General features: G+C 39.7%; 1 protein-coding gene across 1 annotated transcript in view; it reads right to left on the bottom strand.

Moving 5' to 3' along the window:
• Positions 1-19,488, bottom strand: part of COL6A5 (collagen type VI alpha 5) — a 98,965-nt gene that overhangs the window by 19,813 nt on the left and 59,664 nt on the right. The window contains exons 28-37 of the mRNA XM_006770213.2: positions 18,952-19,014; positions 17,847-17,909; positions 14,983-15,018; positions 14,841-14,877; positions 11,996-12,007; positions 10,522-11,009; positions 8,242-8,335; positions 6,755-7,414; positions 3,707-3,797; positions 1,368-1,561 (exon numbers count right to left, since the gene is read on the bottom strand). Coding sequence (XP_006770276.1) covers positions 1,368-1,561; positions 3,707-3,797; positions 6,755-7,414; positions 8,242-8,335; positions 10,522-11,009; positions 11,996-12,007; positions 14,841-14,877; positions 14,983-15,018; positions 17,847-17,909; positions 18,952-19,014 — 1,738 coding nt within the window. The remainder of the gene's footprint in view (positions 1-1,367; positions 1,562-3,706; positions 3,798-6,754; positions 7,415-8,241; positions 8,336-10,521; positions 11,010-11,995; positions 12,008-14,840; positions 14,878-14,982; positions 15,019-17,846; positions 17,910-18,951; positions 19,015-19,488) is intronic.

Raw genomic sequence — 19,488 nt, 5'->3', positions numbered from 1 at the left:
GAACAAGATAATTTTTAGAAAGTATATTTTATTAAGGTGGAAGAGAGAGAGAGAGAGCGAGAAACATCAATGATGAGAGAGAATCATCCATCAGCTGCCTCCTGCACGCCCCAAATTGGGGATCAAGCCCACAACCCTGGCATGTGCCCTGACAGGGAATCAAACCATGACCTGCTGGTTCATAGGTTGACACTCAACCACTGAGCCATGCCAGCCAGGCTGCATTACCTCTTTTTTTTCAACTAACGATTGATTAGCTTTTTTACTCTTAATTCTAGCTTCTTTTATGTAAATGTATCCCTTTATGGAATGTTTAACTTTTTAAAAGGTAAAGTTCAAATGTTCATACTTCAGAAATAGTGGGACAAGGTAGGGACATTAGCGTCGAACCCGAATAAAAGAAAATGTATCTAAGGAAGCTACTAAGAAATAAATAGTATTTATCCTCATAAATAATTGGCATGCAATTGACCCCTTTTTTAAAATTTAAATATTCTAACAGCACACATGATATTTATGACATAATGCCTTAAATGCTGGCATTCTGGTCAAAGGAGCATTTTGGGAGATTCTAGTTGCAAAGACGGAATGGCTGAACAGTCTATTTAGAATGTCGTCCTTTTTTGTGGAAATACTAATATCCTATATATCTGATTTATTTTAAATTATTAAATCATGACAAAAGGTGATGCTGCCTTGCCATTCAAACGTATAGAGGAGGCAGTGGGAGGGTTTATGCTTTATCATTTCTAGGTCTCTCAAAAATAACTCATACAAAGTCATGCAATCACTAATTCTGGGGCACTAGCCAGGCCAACTTTTAGAGTCATTTTTCCTTTGCTTTGTTGTTCTCTATATTACCTCCTTCCACATCGCACTAACCTAAGTTGTGGAATCCAGAAAGACCTTAAATTTGAAGAGAATGCCAGGGACAAGCCCAGATGGTGTGGCTCAGTTGATTGAGCCTTGTCTCCTGCACTGGGAAGTTGAGGGTTTGATTCCAGGTCAGGGCACATGCCCGGGCTGCAGGCTTGATCCCCAGTAGGGGGCATGCAGGAGGCAGCTGATCTCTCACTGATATTTCTATCTCTCTCTCCCTCTCCCTTCCTCTCTCTGAAATCAATAAAAACATTATTAAAAAAAGAATATCAGGGACATTACTTATAGTTTATAGTAGCAACTTCCTTAGCAGTGCCTGTCACCATTTAAATCTTTACTTTCAATAAAAGGAGTAGTTGTAGCTACCACTTTGAACTTGGAAAAATGTTGCTTTAGATACCTGCCTTAATGTATTTGATTCTCTATTATTGCTAAACGACAAGGACCAATTATCTATAAATTTCCATTGTAACTTTTCATTTCCGTACCAGAAGTGAGACTTGCAATTTCTTCAGAATCCTGATCTTCATACTTGGTCATTAATTTTGGTGGCATAAACATTTGGTTTAGAATGTGAACCAAATGGTCATCCAATATAAAAGATGTGTCTCCCCCAGCATTTAATTCCTGGTTGATGAAGCTATTCTCTTCTGAAGGACTGTCATGTGGCACAGCAGTAAATCTGGAAGATAAAATGGAAAGTCTTAGGTAAATCTAGAAAACTTTGGGGAATGCAAATAAAATATCACAACAATTTAATATAGCTATTTAATTATATCTTGGAAAAAAAGAGTGGTAAAAATCTAAATTCTTTTCAATCATATAGTCCATGAAGATTCATTATACTTATTATTTTAAAAAAAGTATAAACTGGTAAATTTTTAAATTCCCATTTATCCTTTCTTTGCCCCAATCTGCTTATAGCCTATGAAATACTACTTTGGAATAAACCAAGTCTGATTTGCCACAGAGTTTTAGATAAATGACAAGAAGGTCAATCACAGGTTATTTGTAACAACCAGATAGTGTGTTTCATATTCATATTAATCACCATAGAAAATATAAAAAATAGTCATTTAATTTACCAAGAACTGCTCTGAGAAGAATAAGACTATATAAAACATATCTCATTGACATTATGTTTCTTAAAATAGTCTCTACATTTTTATTCTTAGGTGATTAAGAGTTCCCTAGGATAATTTGAGAATATTTTTTTATTTAGATGATGATAGAAAACATATTCAATGTAAGTTTACTCTTATTTTATTCATGTAAATAAATTATATAATAACAATGTCCATGTTTACATTTGTTTTTCATACTGGGGTTTGGCACCCACCAGTATTACTTTAACAGTTGAAAGTTAATGAAGAAAAGAAAAAAAGTCAGACATAAAAAATGAATAATACATTCATATCAAGTAAAAGCCAAATAATACCATAACACACAGTTAGGAATGATCATTGTGGCAGCGTGCATCATATTTTGCCAATATGTATCATATGTTTTTAATTTTCAGGAATTCTATTTTGGCAAAGTAGACTCATCAGTTAAATTAGTGTTTTAAATTTGTGTCTTGTTGAGTTTACTTGGTTTTGATGCAAAAAATTTGTTTTGGTCTGATAATTGCATAAGAACTATAAGCATATGGTGTTTGCAGCTAGATTGATGTTTGTTTGTACATGTTTAAATAGCATTATACTATTTTATTTGTCAGTTCTAGAAGACTTGATTTTCCTTTAAATGACTTTATGACTTAATTAATGCTGGGAAACACTGCTTTACATGACATCAATTTTATGTTGCCTTTCAGAAGGTGTTGGGTGTTGGACACTCCTTGCTAAACTAACAACTAAATGAAATCTAATTTTAGAGGAACATGAACTTGCATGAATTCTGAGGAACCTACATATCGCCATTTTGCTTCTGTAAGAGACCTTATCTGTTCTGAGAAGCTCTTTGCTTAACTGCCTCTGAGAGGATGGAGTAATGATGGCCTGAAATTTGAGCTTTTGCAAGGCTGCATTTAGGGATCCAAACACAGGGAAGTATAGAGAGAAGCAGAGAGCAACCCAATGGGCCACACTTGTTCTGTCTGAGCTTCAAGTTTCATTCAGACTAATCATATTTTTATTTAGGATAAATAAATTTTAAGGAAAACTATTTACATGTGCAGCTATATTGTGAGGTCTTTTCTGCTTTGTGTTGAGGATGAAACCATGAAGCATGCTGGCCCAGACTTCAGTGAGTGAGACATTGGGATAAACTGTACTAAGTGTCTCAGCAGATGTCTAAAAAGGTACAAACAAGGAGGAATTATGGATTTTGATTGAAAGTAAAGATGGACTCCCAGTGGAGACAGTTTCAGTTAGGGCCATGAAAGATGGGTGGGGGTCTCACTGACAGGAATGGGGTCCTAGGCAGCATGACCAGAGGCCCAGAGGGATGGATCAACAGCTCACACAAGGCAGGTGAGAGATGCATGTGGCCAGAATCCAGCGCTCATGGTGGGACAGATGGGCAGTGAGGTTGAGGTGGATTGAGGCTCAATTGTGGTTTCTATTCTGGGCTAAATTTCAATGTGGGCATTGCTGAGGAAACCATGCATTTAAAGGCGAACTTGTAATAAAGCTCATGAGGACGTTATAGGAGCATCAATCCAGGAAGCAGGCTTGATGTGGAACTTCTGCTACAGAAAATGAGATGCATGAAGAGCCTTTACTTCAGGGACCTTATTAGCTTCCTCACCCTAATAACCTGCCATCAGCCAGTTACACCCGTCAGTCCATTAACAGTCACTTGTAAATATAAGAGCTTTCTGACTCACAAGAGATCACTGTCTTGATTATCCTCTGCTTGTGAATTGATGAGTCTACAGGCATTCTCAAGCCCTGGCGGCGGGTACTGATTGAATCCTCCTATTGAGAGAGCAGAGTTATAGTTAGATTTTTAAACAAGAAATGGCATGTGCTAGGTAAATAGAATCCCGGCAGGCATCTTCTTGAGACCATAAATGTCACTAATATATTTCAGCAAAATTTGGCTGGGGTGAAAACAGAATATAGTAGCAACCAGAAATAGCATTCAAAACTTGATGTTAGAGTGTTTGTCAGTCAAAGAATGATCAGGGTCAGGGAAAACAGACTTCCTCAAATTGCTCATTGAAGGGTTCACTGAGATGCAGAGACCCATGACTTCCATACGCTCAGGCTCACATAATCTAAGAGGAATTTTATGCTGACTCTATAAGGCTTCTTCACTTTGCTAACAAATCAAATACAGAAAATTTAATATTTTATTGCTATTTCTGTGCTCCTGCACCAATTAACACTGATTTCTAGGAAGAAAGAAACCCCAGAAAGGGTTTTAACTTACTGACCTAAATAAATCCTTTGATGCCCTCCCCATTGTTGTTCTACAAGCTATGAAATATTGAGGAGCATATCATTCCCCCCCTCATTCAGGAAAACACATAGTTTTTAGTGAAAAGAGGCCTTTAACCATTGAATGGTCCAAGACTCCATGAAAATATCTCAGATAATGTTTTTGGTTTTATACCAATCATATTTCTCTGGTTCTAAGATGAGCTTTTTTTCCCTTTCAATTTCTCTGAAATGAGACTATGTCTTCTAATCAATTGCACTTGACAGCTGCTGTGAGTGACGCGGAATTGCAAGGCAGTTATTGTCTGTGAATACGGGAACAGCAAACATGCCAGCATCGAAACCTGTAGAACTGGTGTCAGTGGTTCTAAAAAGTTCCCAGAAGTATTAGGAGAGGAGTCTTTTAACCCCTACAAACCCAGTGGTTATGGGAAGGCAGTGAACTGGATGTTTAGCTACATTGCTCTGGTGGGAGTCAAATGAAAGCAAACTCTAAATAATTGCAAGGCCATGCACGAGCCCAGCAAGACCAACTCTGAGTTATTTATAGTCTTTTAAAAGTGCTGCATCATCATCAATCTTGATGGCATGAAGAACAATATTCAACGGGAAAAGGTGGTTATTAGTAACTCTGAGTGAAGAAATCACTCACTAGGGTCAAACTGTGAATATGAAGTTTTAGGGATGCCTTCACCAGTCATGGCACAAGTGCTACACGGTACTCTCAAAGAACTCTTCTAATTATTATTTAATAAAACACTCTAAAAGGAAAGTTAGTATCAGCATTTAATTGGAAGCATTTTTCTATAGTTTTACGTAATAGAATGATATATCATACTCTGATGAAGGCATTCAGTTAGAGAAATAACATGATATTCCCAAGTGGGCAATTATCTGCTTCTTCAATCGAACGTGAGCCAAAGGAGAAAGGTGGCGCCCTCTGCAATGAGGAGTGAACTCTCCAGATCCTGTCACTGCGGTGGTGCTGGATGTTCCTCGAACACCAGGGCAACTGTGGAATTCTAGGACGGTGGCATTAGTTTCAGCAGAACCTAACTCTGAACCTGTCAGATTCCCAGAGAGATCAGGTTCCGCTCCAATTCTCTGAGATCCTCTACAGCAGTTGTTCTCAACCTTCCTAATGCTGCGACCCTTTAATACAGTTCCTCATGTTGTGGTGACCCCCAACCATAAAATTACTTTCGTTGCTACTTCATATCTGTAATTTTGCTACCGTTATGAATCATAATGTAAATATCTGATATGCAGGATGTATTTTCATTGTTACAAATTGAACATAATGAAAGCATCGTGATTAATCACAAAAACAATATGTAATTATATATGTGTTTTCCGATGGTCTTAGGCGACCCCTGTGAAAGGGTCGTTCGACCCCCAAAGGGGTCGCGACCCAAAGGTTGAGAACCGCTGCTCTAGAGCAATTTCTCAAGCTCAGTGCTATTGCCCTTTGGGGCTGGATCATTCTTTGCTGCCAGGGCTTGGGAGGCACCCTGTGCATTGTAGGATGTTTAGCAGATCCCTGCCCTTGACCCACCAGATACCAGCAGTATCCTCTCCCTCAGTTGTGACAACCAAACATGTCTACAGACATTTACAAATGTGCTCTGAGGGCAAAATTATCCTCAGTTGAGAAGCACTGCTGTAGAAAAAGTGTTTCTCAAGCCACTTGTGGTGAAGGACAAGGCATTTTTATTTCTAATCCTTTGGAGACTGATACTTCTGGTTACCTTGTACTATAAGACAGCGCCCACTGTTCATGTGCTTGCATGCCATGTCATTGTCAAATCGCTTTAACATTTCCTAGATGCTTCCTCTCAGTTTCTGTATCTCTCCCTTCACAGCTCAGTTTGTGAATTCGCACCCATCCAGGGGTGACACTGGAGTGCATTGGCCTAGAACCTTGCTCCTCAAAGTGTCATTCTTGGACCAGAGTATTGTCATAAGTGGGGACGCTGTTAGAGATGCAGAATCTCAGCCTCCGCCCTGCACATCCTGAATCAGAACCTGCATTTCAACAGCCATGTGTTGTATGCTCACACGCTTGGGGAGCAGCACAGGACTGTGCTGTCTGTACACCCTCATACAGGTCTCCAGGGAGGGCCAAGGTTGGAAATAAACCTGGGGTAGCAGAGAAACTTTTATTTAAATGCTCATCCTGGAGACCATCTAAGAGTGGCTAAAATCCCTTTAGCTTGAGGGAGTGTGGCTCAGGAGACCTCCAGTAACCCTGTGCTTTCTAAAGTGCTGAGATTTGGGCTAAAAGACATTGTATCATGAAAAAGGGAGGTCTCACTACATTATGACCAAGATATAAACAAGGTATAATCATGTGTCCTATCCCTCTCTCCAACTCACAGAAAGTCTAATTCATATATTTGGGTTAGTTGTAGATACAAAAACATATTATGTTATCAACACTATTAACCAAGTAATTTGTTAAAACAAACAGGAAAAACAAAAGAATGACTCACGTCGGACGGAGTACACAAATGGCTTTAAAAACTTCACAATATAATCCAGATCTGGTTTGTGAATTCTCCCAAGCTGTATCAGATGGTGATCAAGTGGGTAGCTGGCTAACTCTTCCATGTTGTCCTCATGTGGTGAGCCCAGGGAAATCACAAATATGGCATAGCCTTGACACTGGGCTCTCAGAGCCATCTTCTTCAACAGTTCTTTTCTCTCCTGATTTTCTCCAGCTGAGACCACAAAGATGACCTTATGTTTTCTCAGGTTGGGTGCTCCTGGGAAGAGATTCTCCATGGTCCACAGCAGGGCATGGCCCATGGTGGCTTCTCCATTTAGCTGCTGGAGGGAATTCTGGATGTGGTTCTTCATTAGGACTTGGCTGTTATAAGTTGTAAAAGCAAACTCTGTTTTTACTGCACCCTTCTTTCTCCTAGAACTATCCCACGGAGAATAGCTCAACAGGGCAATCCGGTCACCAGAGCCTGCAGTTAAAGGGTCTGAAGCAATGTCGAAGTTGTCAAGCATTGAGCTCACCAAGTCTTTCATAACCTTAAACTCACCACTTGCTATATTCTGAGAATTGTCTAAGAGGAAGGCTACATCCATGTGAGAATTTTCAGGCAAAATAACCTCTTTGGTGCAAGCATTTGGAAAACATTTATCTGAAAAATACATAGAGAGACTCATCAATCAATGTTCAATGTTGGCACAAGACTTGTTTGAGATCTTCAAGTGACTCGGTGACTGATTACCAAGAATTAATAATTTGACCAACACTTCTTCAATCTCACATCATTTAAGTTAATGAGGACTTTTCTTTCTTTTTAAAAATATTTTTATTCTTATTTATTTTTAATTTATCTTTATTGTTGAAAGTATTACAGGTGTCCCCCTTTTCCCCCTATTGACCCCCTTCACCCTGCCCCCCTCCCCTCAGGCTTTCATTTCACTATTGTCTGTGACCAAGAGCTATGCATATGTGCATATAAATTCTTTGGTTAATCTCTTACCCACACCCTCCCCCACCTTCTCTCTGAACTAAATCAGTCTGTTGTATGCTTCAATGTCTCTGGGTCTATTTTGTTCATCAGTTTATTTTGTTTAATGAGGTATTTTCAATGTCCCAATATTTCTGTAGCAAATGGGACGGTCTTGTTAAAAGCAGGTGTGGGTAGCATATATACTTGAAATGTATGAGTCATTTCAAACTCAGAAAATATTTTCAATATTTTAGAGGCTTTTGATACAAACTATCAAACTGTCCACAAGAAAAGCCATATCAATTGGAATAATCTTCTAAACCAATTTTCACTTTCTTTGGAAACTGCAAATATTACAGAGATTGAAACCCTGACATATGGTGTTGGAAAACTTAAAACGAAACTTGCAAGAAAAAATAGAAATCTCTGATAAAGTCATTCATATTTAATAACTCATCCAGAGGGCATTTAAGTGTTTCGGCACAATAAATTCTTCTCACTGGTCTTACCATAGCAAAGGGTACAACGTTGAAGTCTTTCTAATGATGCATGGTCCCCACTTGAAGGAGCTGGAATCACCTGGAATGTTCCAGTGTTGTCAAACTGCATTGAAAAAAAAAGAATATGCTTATTTGCTCACTTTTTTTTTTAGCTATTAGAAAGCTATTATACACCCACTTTAAAGATTAATTTGAAAAACACCCAACCAATTACCATTACTTTTTTTATAACCTTTTGCTCTATTCAATGCATTTTTAAACACACACACACACACACACACACACACACACACGTACAGACACACACTCCCCTTTATCCTAAATATAATTCAAAGAAGATTATAGAACAGGTAATAGCATCCCTATTTTCTATTGAGAAAACGGGCACAAGACAACCACCAGATTTATGCATTGGGTCAGGCAGTAAAATCTCACTCTTATTTCCAAGCCTGCAATTCTGCACTGAATTTTTACACGCTTCTGACTATGCACCAACTGATTATGTGCAGCACATTAGCTTCTGACACTGGGTCCTGCAGAAATTTCACACTCACAGGTTTTCCTCGGCCTCGTTAGGGAGTGACCCCAACTATGTCCACCCTGATCACACTATCTACAAGAAGGCACATCTTTCAGATGTCCAGGGGATTTCCTGATCACAAATTCCAATTGAAAGTCAGCTTTAAAAGGCAGTAGACAGAAGGCATTGAGTCTATGCAAAATTCTTGTTTGTACACCTCCCGATTTTGTGTTTCTTGATAACATTTTTTGCATTAATACTCACTAAAGTGGACAATATGGAGCATTAATTAATTCAATCATTCCTTGAGACGATTACTACTTGTGAGGCATTGTTCAAGGCGGAGACTTTTATTACAAGGAGATAAAGCTATCATTCCCAGGTAGTGATGAAGGTATCCCTCAATCCACAAAGATACGTATATATTTTTCTCCATCTCCATTGGGAAATTAAAGGGTTTAGAAAGTCATACCTTCTATTTTTCTGTAAAGTGCAATGTGGACATTTGGAAATATTTATAATCATTCCAGCCTTATGGTTTGAAAGTATTTACTACATTCCTACTCTCTACTTGTTATGAAATTGGGTACTTTGGGTGCTATTTTTGTATTTGAATTTATCGGTTCCCCATGTAAAGACTAAATGCTACCTTGGTAAATCAAGGAGGTCTATTCATAGAAGTATAACCTGTGTTCGTCATTCATCCGCTCATTTATTCGGTCAGCAAATGTTTATTGAATGCCTATAATGTTCTTGGTGCTGGGGATACAGAAATGAACAGATGAGATAAAATCTCCACCTTACATGTTTGTGGGGGGACATATACCATAACAAATAAGGACACTATCTAGTATGTTGGGAATAATTATTCTTAGAGGAAAAAACTTTGACTTTTTATAGTCCTTCCTGTCAGGATCTATTGTGACTCCCCCGCGGCTCCTATTTCTAAAAAATTCTTGGGTGCATTATGAGCAGATTGATTCTCTTCATTATTTTTTTACAGTAGAAATATGAGTATTTGTATGAAAATAGACTTTTAGAAACTCTTGGATGACATGAGGGCTTCATACAGTTCCAGAAACATGTATTTCATGGATAATTTGAGCATATTGAACAGTAGATGGAGAAGTGTTTTAGTTTGGGGGGGAAGTGCAAGGAAGCACTGATCCCATAAGAATCTGTGGATCCAAAAGGGAAGGAATCTCTCTTGGGAAAAATGTTCATATACATCAAATGTCTCATATCACATTAGGGGTTCAAAGAGCCCCTAAACTTCATCCATGACAGGTTAAGACCAGCCGTTCAAGGAGATACAGGGAACAGATGACATATTGAGAATCATATTGGCAGAAGGCTGGTAAAGCACCGTATTCTCAGCCCTTTCAATCAACAGACCTGGGTTCAAATCTTGTTTAGCCCTGTAGTAGCTGTGCAAAGTTGGAGAAGTCACTCAAACTCTCTGGGCCTCAGTTTCCTAATTTTAAAATGGAGATAACACTGCATTGACTTCAGAGGGTTGTGACAATGTATGAGTATGTGCATACATCTCTAGGGACAGTGCCTGGCACACTTTCAAGAACTGAGCAAATGTGGCTGCTATTATTATTGATGGCTATTATTTGATATTGGATTTGATGGACCCTGGCAACCAGACAGCTGTGTAAACTGCTGAGGGACTCAAGAGGCCACAGATCTCCCTCTACTCCCCACCACTGCCATCCTGCTAGTGCCGCGATCCTAAAAATGAAGTTGCCAAGAGAAGTTCTTACCCCAAAAGCCTCATCCAGGAAGCCCCTTTCATTAAAAGCAAAGACTGCTAGACTGATATCCAGGGCACTGAGCTCCATGGTGGCCGTGATGATGGATGATTTGCTGGATGCTTCTCCATTGCTGAAAAACACGGCAACCCTCCTCAAGTTGCCTCCCGCATACGTCCGCTTGAAAACGTTCCGGGCCACAAACCTCATCGCGTTACCAATGTCTTGGGCTTCTGTGGGGACTTGGTATTTAATCTGGGAAAGAAGCTGGAGGAGCTGTTTCTTGGTGTGGTAGTCGGACCAACGGATGAGATAGCTGGTGCCTGAGTCATAGGAAACCACAACAACTCTCGCTCCCACAGGGCAATTGTTTTCCCTGATGTTAAGGTCATTGACAATAGAAATGATCACATCCCTCATTTCATTAAATCTCTGTTCTGTGATACCACGGGACTGGTCCAGGGCAAATACCAGTTCTGTTGGATATACTGGACACTTTTCTGCAAAAAATGAAAAACAGAAGTATGAAGTTATCTCACCGGACCAAAAAGCCTTTCCCAATCCCTTTACTCTAGTAAGGTTGGCTCACGCCGAGGTCTAGGAAAATGCAAGTGCCACATACAGCTCTAGAACTGGGGGCACCTGCGCGTAAAGGAAGGCACGGCGTCTGCTCTGCTAGCTTGAAGATGTTGCATAAAGATAGACCATTAATATCTGGCTACATAAAGTGCAGACTTGACCGCCTCCCTTTCCTAGGGTCTGTCTAGCAGGGTACCTGGCAGATTTCATTCTAATTCATAAACTTTTATAGGGCGTTTACATGTACAAAGTTTTGTTTTGTTTCAGAATTAAAGTGTATGGTGCCATACTTTGTGATAAGGTCAACGACCCCGCAGGTCTACTTTAGCAGGCCTGTAGGAGACCAGGGGCCTTGAAGTTGACCTAACCAGCCTCAGTGGCAATGTCATCCCAACGGATCTAAGGCGCCATGCACCACCGATTGCAGTCTAGGCCTGGGGAAGACCGTTCATGGCAGGGTCAGGCTGAGAAGTGGTGGGTGCTCAGGGATGCACGGTGGGTACTGGTGAGATGAAAAGTGTGGGTCAGAGGGAAGAAAGGAGACACTGGCTGTCCAAGAAGCCGGTGTCCAGGGGTCAACCAGCAAACAGAGCAATAGAATATGGTCAGCAGGGGAGCCCTGTCACCGAATCCCTCGGCAACACGGGGCCTACTCCATGACCAAATTTAGTTATAAATTCTGACAGAACCTAGAAAGAACAACAGGGTGAAGGGGCTGGGATCAGGGGTCATTATTTTACAACCAGGTCAAATATGACATGGATGGTTATTGTCCAAATCAGAAGACAGAAGTGTCTGCATAGAAAAGACATCCTTTATCCCATGGGGGTGAGTGTTTCTTCAAATTGGTCTTTTTAGAAGACAGTAATAATTTCAGTGAGAAACATAGTATGATAAGGATACTCACCTCTCCAACAAGCTATAAAAATGAGAGAGAGAGAGAGAGAGAGAGAGAGAGAGAGAGGTCAATTATGGTTTCAGAACACATACTAAACCTAACCCAAAAAAAACAAATTTCGACAAAGCTTAATATCTGGCTTGACTCTAATTACACACGAGGCTAATGCTTAAGTTACGGGAAGCCACGGCTGAAGGATTGAGGAAGACGTCCATACACAGAATTTTATTAATGTGTGACCCTCCCCGACCCTTTCTCCCTGCGAGTCACGGCAGCAGACTTGAGCGGAATTTTGGTTGAAATCAGAAACACCGATCACTTGTCTCAGAAGCAGGATGGATGGGCCTCTGATTAAATGGCGAGATAGCTAAAATCCAATTTGTTTTGGATCTCTTCTTAGAGCCTTCTGAGAGTCCTTCAGCAAGGCAAGGCTAAGACACGGGGTTTTATTTTCTTCCCTGATGAACACCTTGGGAAGCTCTATTTTCCTGCAGAACTGTGAGGATTTCCAAATGAATTTTGTCTGGACTGAAAAATACAGCACCTGCGTTTGAGCAGTCTCAGTAACTAGAGAGCAGAGGGAAAGCCCCCAAGGGTTTCTCCTGAGCAAAACAGCTCTGGTTTCTCTAAGTGAATTACTCTGTCAGATGAAGCAGGGAAACGTCAGTCAATCTCTAAGTAAGCACAGGCCTGACAATTTCCATATTCATTTTACTCAATTCAATTCCTAGGAAGCAATGAGTCACTCCAATATAATGAAAGGTTTTATGAGCACTGACAACACACTGGCCTCCCATCCTGCCGTCCCACCGCGCATGCTCCTCTCACATCACCCCTATCAGCGGCTTTGTCTTTAGCCTCTGCCAGCAGACAGCACACATAACCCCCAGCCTCCTCTGCATCTCCAGGCCTGAGACAGATCCCTTTGTTTTTCACAGAGAACTTTTTTATTTGTTAACCTCCAACCCAGTTGTGAGGCCAAAAGCACAGGCGCTAGAAATAGACACACCTGCCTGGGTTTGAATCTGGGTGACTTTGGAGAAACTAGTTGACCTCTTTTAAAAAACAACAAAAAAAATTTATTGGTTTTTAGAGAAAGAGAAAGGTGACTTTTAGTGCAGTGGTTCTCAACCTTCTGGCCCTTTAAATACAGTTCCTCATGTTGTGACTCAACCATAAAATGATTTTCATTGCTACTTCATAACTGTAATGTTGCTACTGTTATGAATCGTAATGTAAATATCTGATATGCAGGATGGTCTTAGGCGACCCCTGTGAAAGGGTCGTTCGACCGCCAAAGGGGTCACGACCCACAGGTTGAGAACCGCTGTTTTAGTGCGTTTCTTTTTAAATGTTTTATTTCCTAAAAATCCTCGTTATGGCTCTCCCACCAAAACTCTAATCACTTGGGTCCTTCTCTTTTATTTTCAACCACACCTCTCTCCACATTCCCTCCAGCCTCCTAGATGGCTTATTCCATTCTGGGGTTTAGGGTCCTGGTCACCAGCTCAGGACTCGGGCCCCATCCTGGGTTCGTCCCTTGGGGTTCTGTTTCTGTCTCAAGATTTCCATTCTTTGGAACCTCATCCACCCACGTGACTCTAAAGACCACAAACACTTGAGTGACTTCAACATTTGAGCCTCCTTCTCTGATCCTCTCCTTTATTACAGCCCCATTTCATCTGCTGCCTCATTTCATTGCAATTTAGGGCCTACACAGCGTTCCTCTTCCTCTAAAATGTTTCAAGTCATCACGTTTTCCTATCAATTGATTTCCCTTCGCAACCCCTCCTCTGCCTCCTGATCCACAGTGATACTAAGCCTCTCCCCATCTGGCCTTACAGGGATTTTAAATTTGTTTTAGTTGTTGTTCTGTCCTTGCCACACACTTACAATGGCTATGTTTTCGTCCAGTCTCCTTCAGTAAAGTCTCTCCAATTTTCCCATTTTACATTTTTTATTGTGATTGTATAAGCATGATTATAAGCCACAATGCAAACATAAAGACTAATCACCTAAAATTCTACCCACCTAACACAATAAGTTGTTACACTTTTTCTATCTTCTTCTCCAATACTCATTTCTATGTATATATATTTACCTCGATGTAAACATAATGAGGATCCAATTTAATTTTCTGCTCTATAATGGCAATATTTTTCATATTCTGACTGTCTTCATAAAACTATATATGCTTAATATTTTATCAGAAGATGATGCACAATAATGTAATAAGTATACAGAGTTGGAGGGTACACTTTATTTTGCTTTAATGAATATTTCAGCAATCATCTGTACCTATAATTTTTTCCTTGTTTTGCTTTATTTCCTTAGGATAATTGTTTAGAAATGAGTTACTGGGTGTTTTCTACCTTATATCCCCCTTTTCATAAAGAAGACAGCCCCTCTATTTGTTGACTTCTGCTTCATTCCTTTGCTGAAACTGTGTCTTGCCAGTCCCCATCACTTCCCCATAGTAGGATTCAATTATCCCCATCCAAGGAGCCTTCATTAACTGAGTAACTAATCAACTAAACCCAAACTCCCATGCACATCCCTTTAATACCATGTTCTCTCAGGCCTTTGTACATTATTGTCATAGGAATGTGTGAACTAATTCACAAATCTCTTGAGTTAGTCTCTATTCTCCATAGGCATGTTGCATGCCATTTACTTATACCCCTTTTTCTCCCACCTTTGAAGTGAGCTGTTCCCACAGCAGGCACTCAGGACAAGCCTGCTGCAGGGGATGTCTGCCTTCCCCACCAGTCAATCACGCATGCCCACACTGCCTTCAACCTAAGTGCCCTCACCAATCACGAATGCTCTTGCTCCCTGACACACAGATACTCACGACTGCGTTCCCGTACGAACCGGATCAGATCACATTGCTATAAAGAAAGAGAGAGAGAAAGAACAGAAACATGAGCAGAGTGGCCATATTTATTTGCCAGTGGATTGATCGGTTTTTCTTTCATAAATAAGGAGATACATACAGAATATACAGGCATCCCCGCTGTGCCTTTAGGGCCCTAAGGAAACAAAACCAGAGCAAGTTATTGCTATGTGAATTGGAGTCTTTAGTGTCAAAACAAAAGCAAAGGAAAATACCTTCATTCTTATTTTAGTTAAAAATTATGTTCTTGGGTACATTTATTTTATTCCAGAAAGACAGAAATCTCTGAATATGAATGACCCCATTTTGGTATTTGGGGAAAATTTCAAAAATGGTGAAGGAGTACAAATGTTTGTCAACATGTATTATTCACAATGGCCAAGACATGGAAACAACCCGTGTCCTTCGATGAATGATTAGATAAAGATGTGGTACACATATACAATGGAATACTACTCAGCCATAGAAAAGATGAAATGTTGTCATTTGTGAAAACATGCATGACATAAAAAACTATCATGCTGTGTAGTGACTTCTCCAAATACGCACATCTATTTTTTTTTGTCAAGTTATTTGTTTCCTGTCAGATCAATAAAGCTAGTCTGCGCAGAGCAAACTGAATTATTATATCTCTTAAAGATATCTGTACTAAAGATATAACCCTTAGAAGTCATTTCTCATCAGAAAACTTGAAATTGTAAATAGAAGACTTCCTAAAGCATGGCAAGAAGGGATTTATTGAGAACTCAGAGATACAGGTTTATTAAGAATCAAGGAGTTTGAGCTCGGCCGGTGTAGTTCAGTGAGTGAGCATCGACTTATGAACCAGGAGGTCGTGGTTCAATTCCCCATGGTTCGATTCCCTGTTGGGGCTTGGTCCCCAGTGTGGGTCGTGCGGGAGGCAGCCAAATGGTGTTTCTCTATCATCAATGTTTCTATCTTCTCTCCCTCTCCCTTCCTCTCTCTAGAAAAAAAAAATCAACAAAAACACATTTTAAACAAACAACAAAGAATCAAGGAGTTTAAAATGCAGGCAGCATCTATAACCTCCACATGTGTGAAAGAACCAAAGACAATTACATCGGAAAATGAGCCTTACACAAAGGGAGAGCAGACACACTAAGCTCTTAAATGCTGAGAGGTTATAAAAGAAAGGAGTACAATTAATTACTGAGATGAACTGAGAAGATTCCCGGAAAAAAGGCAGTCCTTTCTTGACAGCTTAAGCTTTTCTCTTTTTCCCTTCTTCCTTCCTTTTATCAGAATCCGGCTTCTTCTTGGCAGGTGGCTCTCAACATGTTTGCACACATGGACCCCTCTGAGCAACCGGTAAATGCTAAGATGCTGGCTTCAGAAAACGCTCTTATTTCCTGCTCATATTTGTACAATTTCACTGGCTCAACCACAAATGTCAATGAAAGAATTTTTGTTCTAAATGGCAACTGGGTCATCTGTCCATTGATTCATCCAATAACCAGTTAAATGTCTGCTCAATGCTGAATTCCCCCCCACGCCCCACTATGCTGCTGGTGTTAACCAGAACTGTCATGGCATCCATGATTCCATGATTCTACTCATGGGAGAATATCTTATCCCTGACCGAAATCAGGAAATTATGCATCTCATTAAATAATGCTGAGTCATATCCTTCCCTTTACAACTTACGGCAGAAAACAGAAAAGAATGCACAGTCATATAAACAGAGAGAGGAACAGTTTCTTACAGATCTTATAGAGGACTAGAGGCCCAGAGTGCGAAATCGTGCGAGACCCAGACCTGCAGCGCTGCAAGACCCATCAATGCACCTCATGGTGACTGGTCGTTTGGTCATTACGGCATTACGGCCACTGGCCTTTTATAATATAGATTAGAACTCTGGGGAGTATGTTCTAAAAGACTTAAGAGTAACTTTGAGCAAGTTTTTAGGCAGAGGCTGAGGATCAAGGGCCTGAGACAAAGAAGTTGCATTCTCCCAGGTCAGTTGGCCAAGCACAAGACCAGGAAAATATGGGATCCCTCCAAAATGGGAGCTCCAGAATCTGAGCAAGAGATAAATCCAAACTGGACCAGATTGGTTCATAGACTAGATTCTCACCCACACAACTAAGAATATTTACCAATTAATACAAAAGAAATAAAAGATTGTAGCAGAGTATCCATTATAGGTAGTCGATTCTCATTTTACTATGGATTCAGTCGTCCACAAAACACCCATGTTATTTGTTTCCCTTATAAAGTCCCAAGGTAAGGGACTCCTCCAGGTAGTCAGAAAATATTCACAAAGCACAAAACAAGGTAAGCAGTTTCTTCACTCCTTACACAATGCTGCCTGCGCCTCCTACACAAAACACAGGTGCTGGCAACATTTGGTTCTTACTGCCTGTGCTCATCAGGGGAGAGAGGCATGTCTAATAAATCATTACCATAACATGAGTGAGACTAAAATAGAGAAATGGATATTTATCAGAGAGAGATGTGCTAGGCTCTGTCCAGGAATGCTTCCAAAGGTGACATTTCTCTTTTGATGGAATCATAGTGGAAAGTTGTAGTTATATTTCCAAATATTTTGAGGACAGGAAGTAATATTAATGGTTTGGGGAAACTATATCAACTTGCCCGGCAGGATGAAACTTTATGAAGCTTATGTAACCCATCCCTATTTTTAAAACATCAGTAAAAAAGAAAAAAATAACAGTAGCCGCTAATATTTGCATTAACTTTATAGTTCATATGCTTGATTATGTGATCCTCCCAGCTACCATTTGAGGTGGTTAACATAGGATATGTCATCTCTGTTTTAGAGGTAAACTGAGCTACTCCATAGCTGGCTGAAGGGCACACAGCTAGTAACAAGCAGAATTTGGACTTGAACCCAGTGCTTCTTACTTTAAATTCTATGCCCTTTCCATTGTACATCCTAGAAACCAGTAGAACATGTGACTTAGTCCTCATGGATATACTTACTCTCCGTCCAGGGGGGCCGTGCGTTCCTTGAGATCCCTTTACACCTTTCAAGCCTACAGTGAGCTGCAGATGGAAATATGTGTTACTTTCCACATCTTCTAGCCATGGGACGGCCTGACCTCAGTTTTAATAAGACTTTACAATTAAAAATAAATTTTTAACGAAGCAACTACTAATTCAAGTCCAGTGAATTCCTTACTTGTAATACAAATGTCCATTCTTAATCATTGCCAAACATCCATTTCCTTCTTAGCGTCTTCATTTAGTGACATACTTTGCTCTGGCACTAGTTGTACATTAAAATCTAAATTACTTATAAATTAGGATTGGTGCAAAAAAATAAAAGCAAATATACTAGGGCACCCAGAGATTTAATAAAAAAAAAACCTTCCATCTGCAAAAGATCAAATACAAAAAATAATTGCCCACATACATAAGGGAAACGGGAGGGCAGTGTCATTCCCATACCTTAAGGTGATGGATATGGAGCTAATGAGATCTATCTGGCCACATGGAAAGTATCTGTTGAATTGCATCCCTTTCAGCTGATAATGACTGCTGATATCCCATTCAAACTTTAAAATGAAAGGACGTTTTCTCAACATTTTGTTTTTAAAAAAGTACAACCTTCTACTCTGCACTTCACTAGTTAGATCTCAACAGCCTTCTGTCAAATGAATATCCCAGATGACCTTGGTTATGGGTAGTGGGATTGTCAAAAAACCCTCAGGGACACCGTGGAAAGATGTCAGCTTCATTTCCACTCATAAGATCAATATTCTGGGCTGTAATGTGTGCCTTAGAAAAGACTGGATGATGCAGACAATCCTTGAAACAGCCAGACATCAATCTGTAAATCTTTGTAATCGTTCAGAGTCATGGAACCATAGGCTTTCAGAGCTGAAAATGACCTTTGGTGTCATTAAGTTCAATCCTCATGTTGTAGAAATAGAGACCCAGGAAAGGTGTATTGAAGAGCACACAGCTAGGAAGTGCAATTTTAGATGTCCTTGGGATGGATCAAAAATCCACATTTATTATTGCAACACAAAAGCCAGAGTTTCCAAGGAAACATGTTTTATTTCTGGAATTATAGTCTACTTACTCTTCGTCCCCTAAATCCTTTGGGTCCAGGCTCCCCAGGAATTCCAGGATTGCCAATTTCACCCTGAAGATTCAGATATGAGAAAATCAATGGGAAATATTTGCTGTGAAAGAATAAAAATAATTCTTTCCAATCTAAAGCCTAATTGATCTTATACCTATACCAGATATTAAACATGAAAAGTCAATTTCTGTCATTTAGAACTAAGTCATTGATACACTTATTCTACAATTTAAAATTTTCTAAGGATACAAATTTTTATGTATAAATATGTATAATGGATATCTAATCAGTTAATAAAAATATGTAAGAAAAATGCTCAAAAATTAGGTAAAACATAAAACATTGACTACCTAAAATACTAAATGGTGAATTACTTCCGAAATTTATGAATCAATTCTCAAAAAGTTGAAGGGAAAAAAAAAATTTACTCTGACCATGGGAGAACTAATTTTAGCATTTACTTACCAATGTGCTAATTTCACATTTATCCCAAAATTTAGATAAGCTGTTTTCCCCTTTTTCAATAAATTAGCA

This window comes from Myotis davidii, unplaced genomic scaffold, assembly GCF_000327345.1.
Source record: "Myotis davidii unplaced genomic scaffold, ASM32734v1 scaffold962, whole genome shotgun sequence".
In the NCBI taxonomy this organism is placed as follows: domain Eukaryota; kingdom Metazoa; phylum Chordata; class Mammalia; order Chiroptera; family Vespertilionidae; genus Myotis; species Myotis davidii.
Note: the sequence above shows the minus strand (reverse complement) of the source record. Positions and strands in the feature narration are given on the sequence as shown.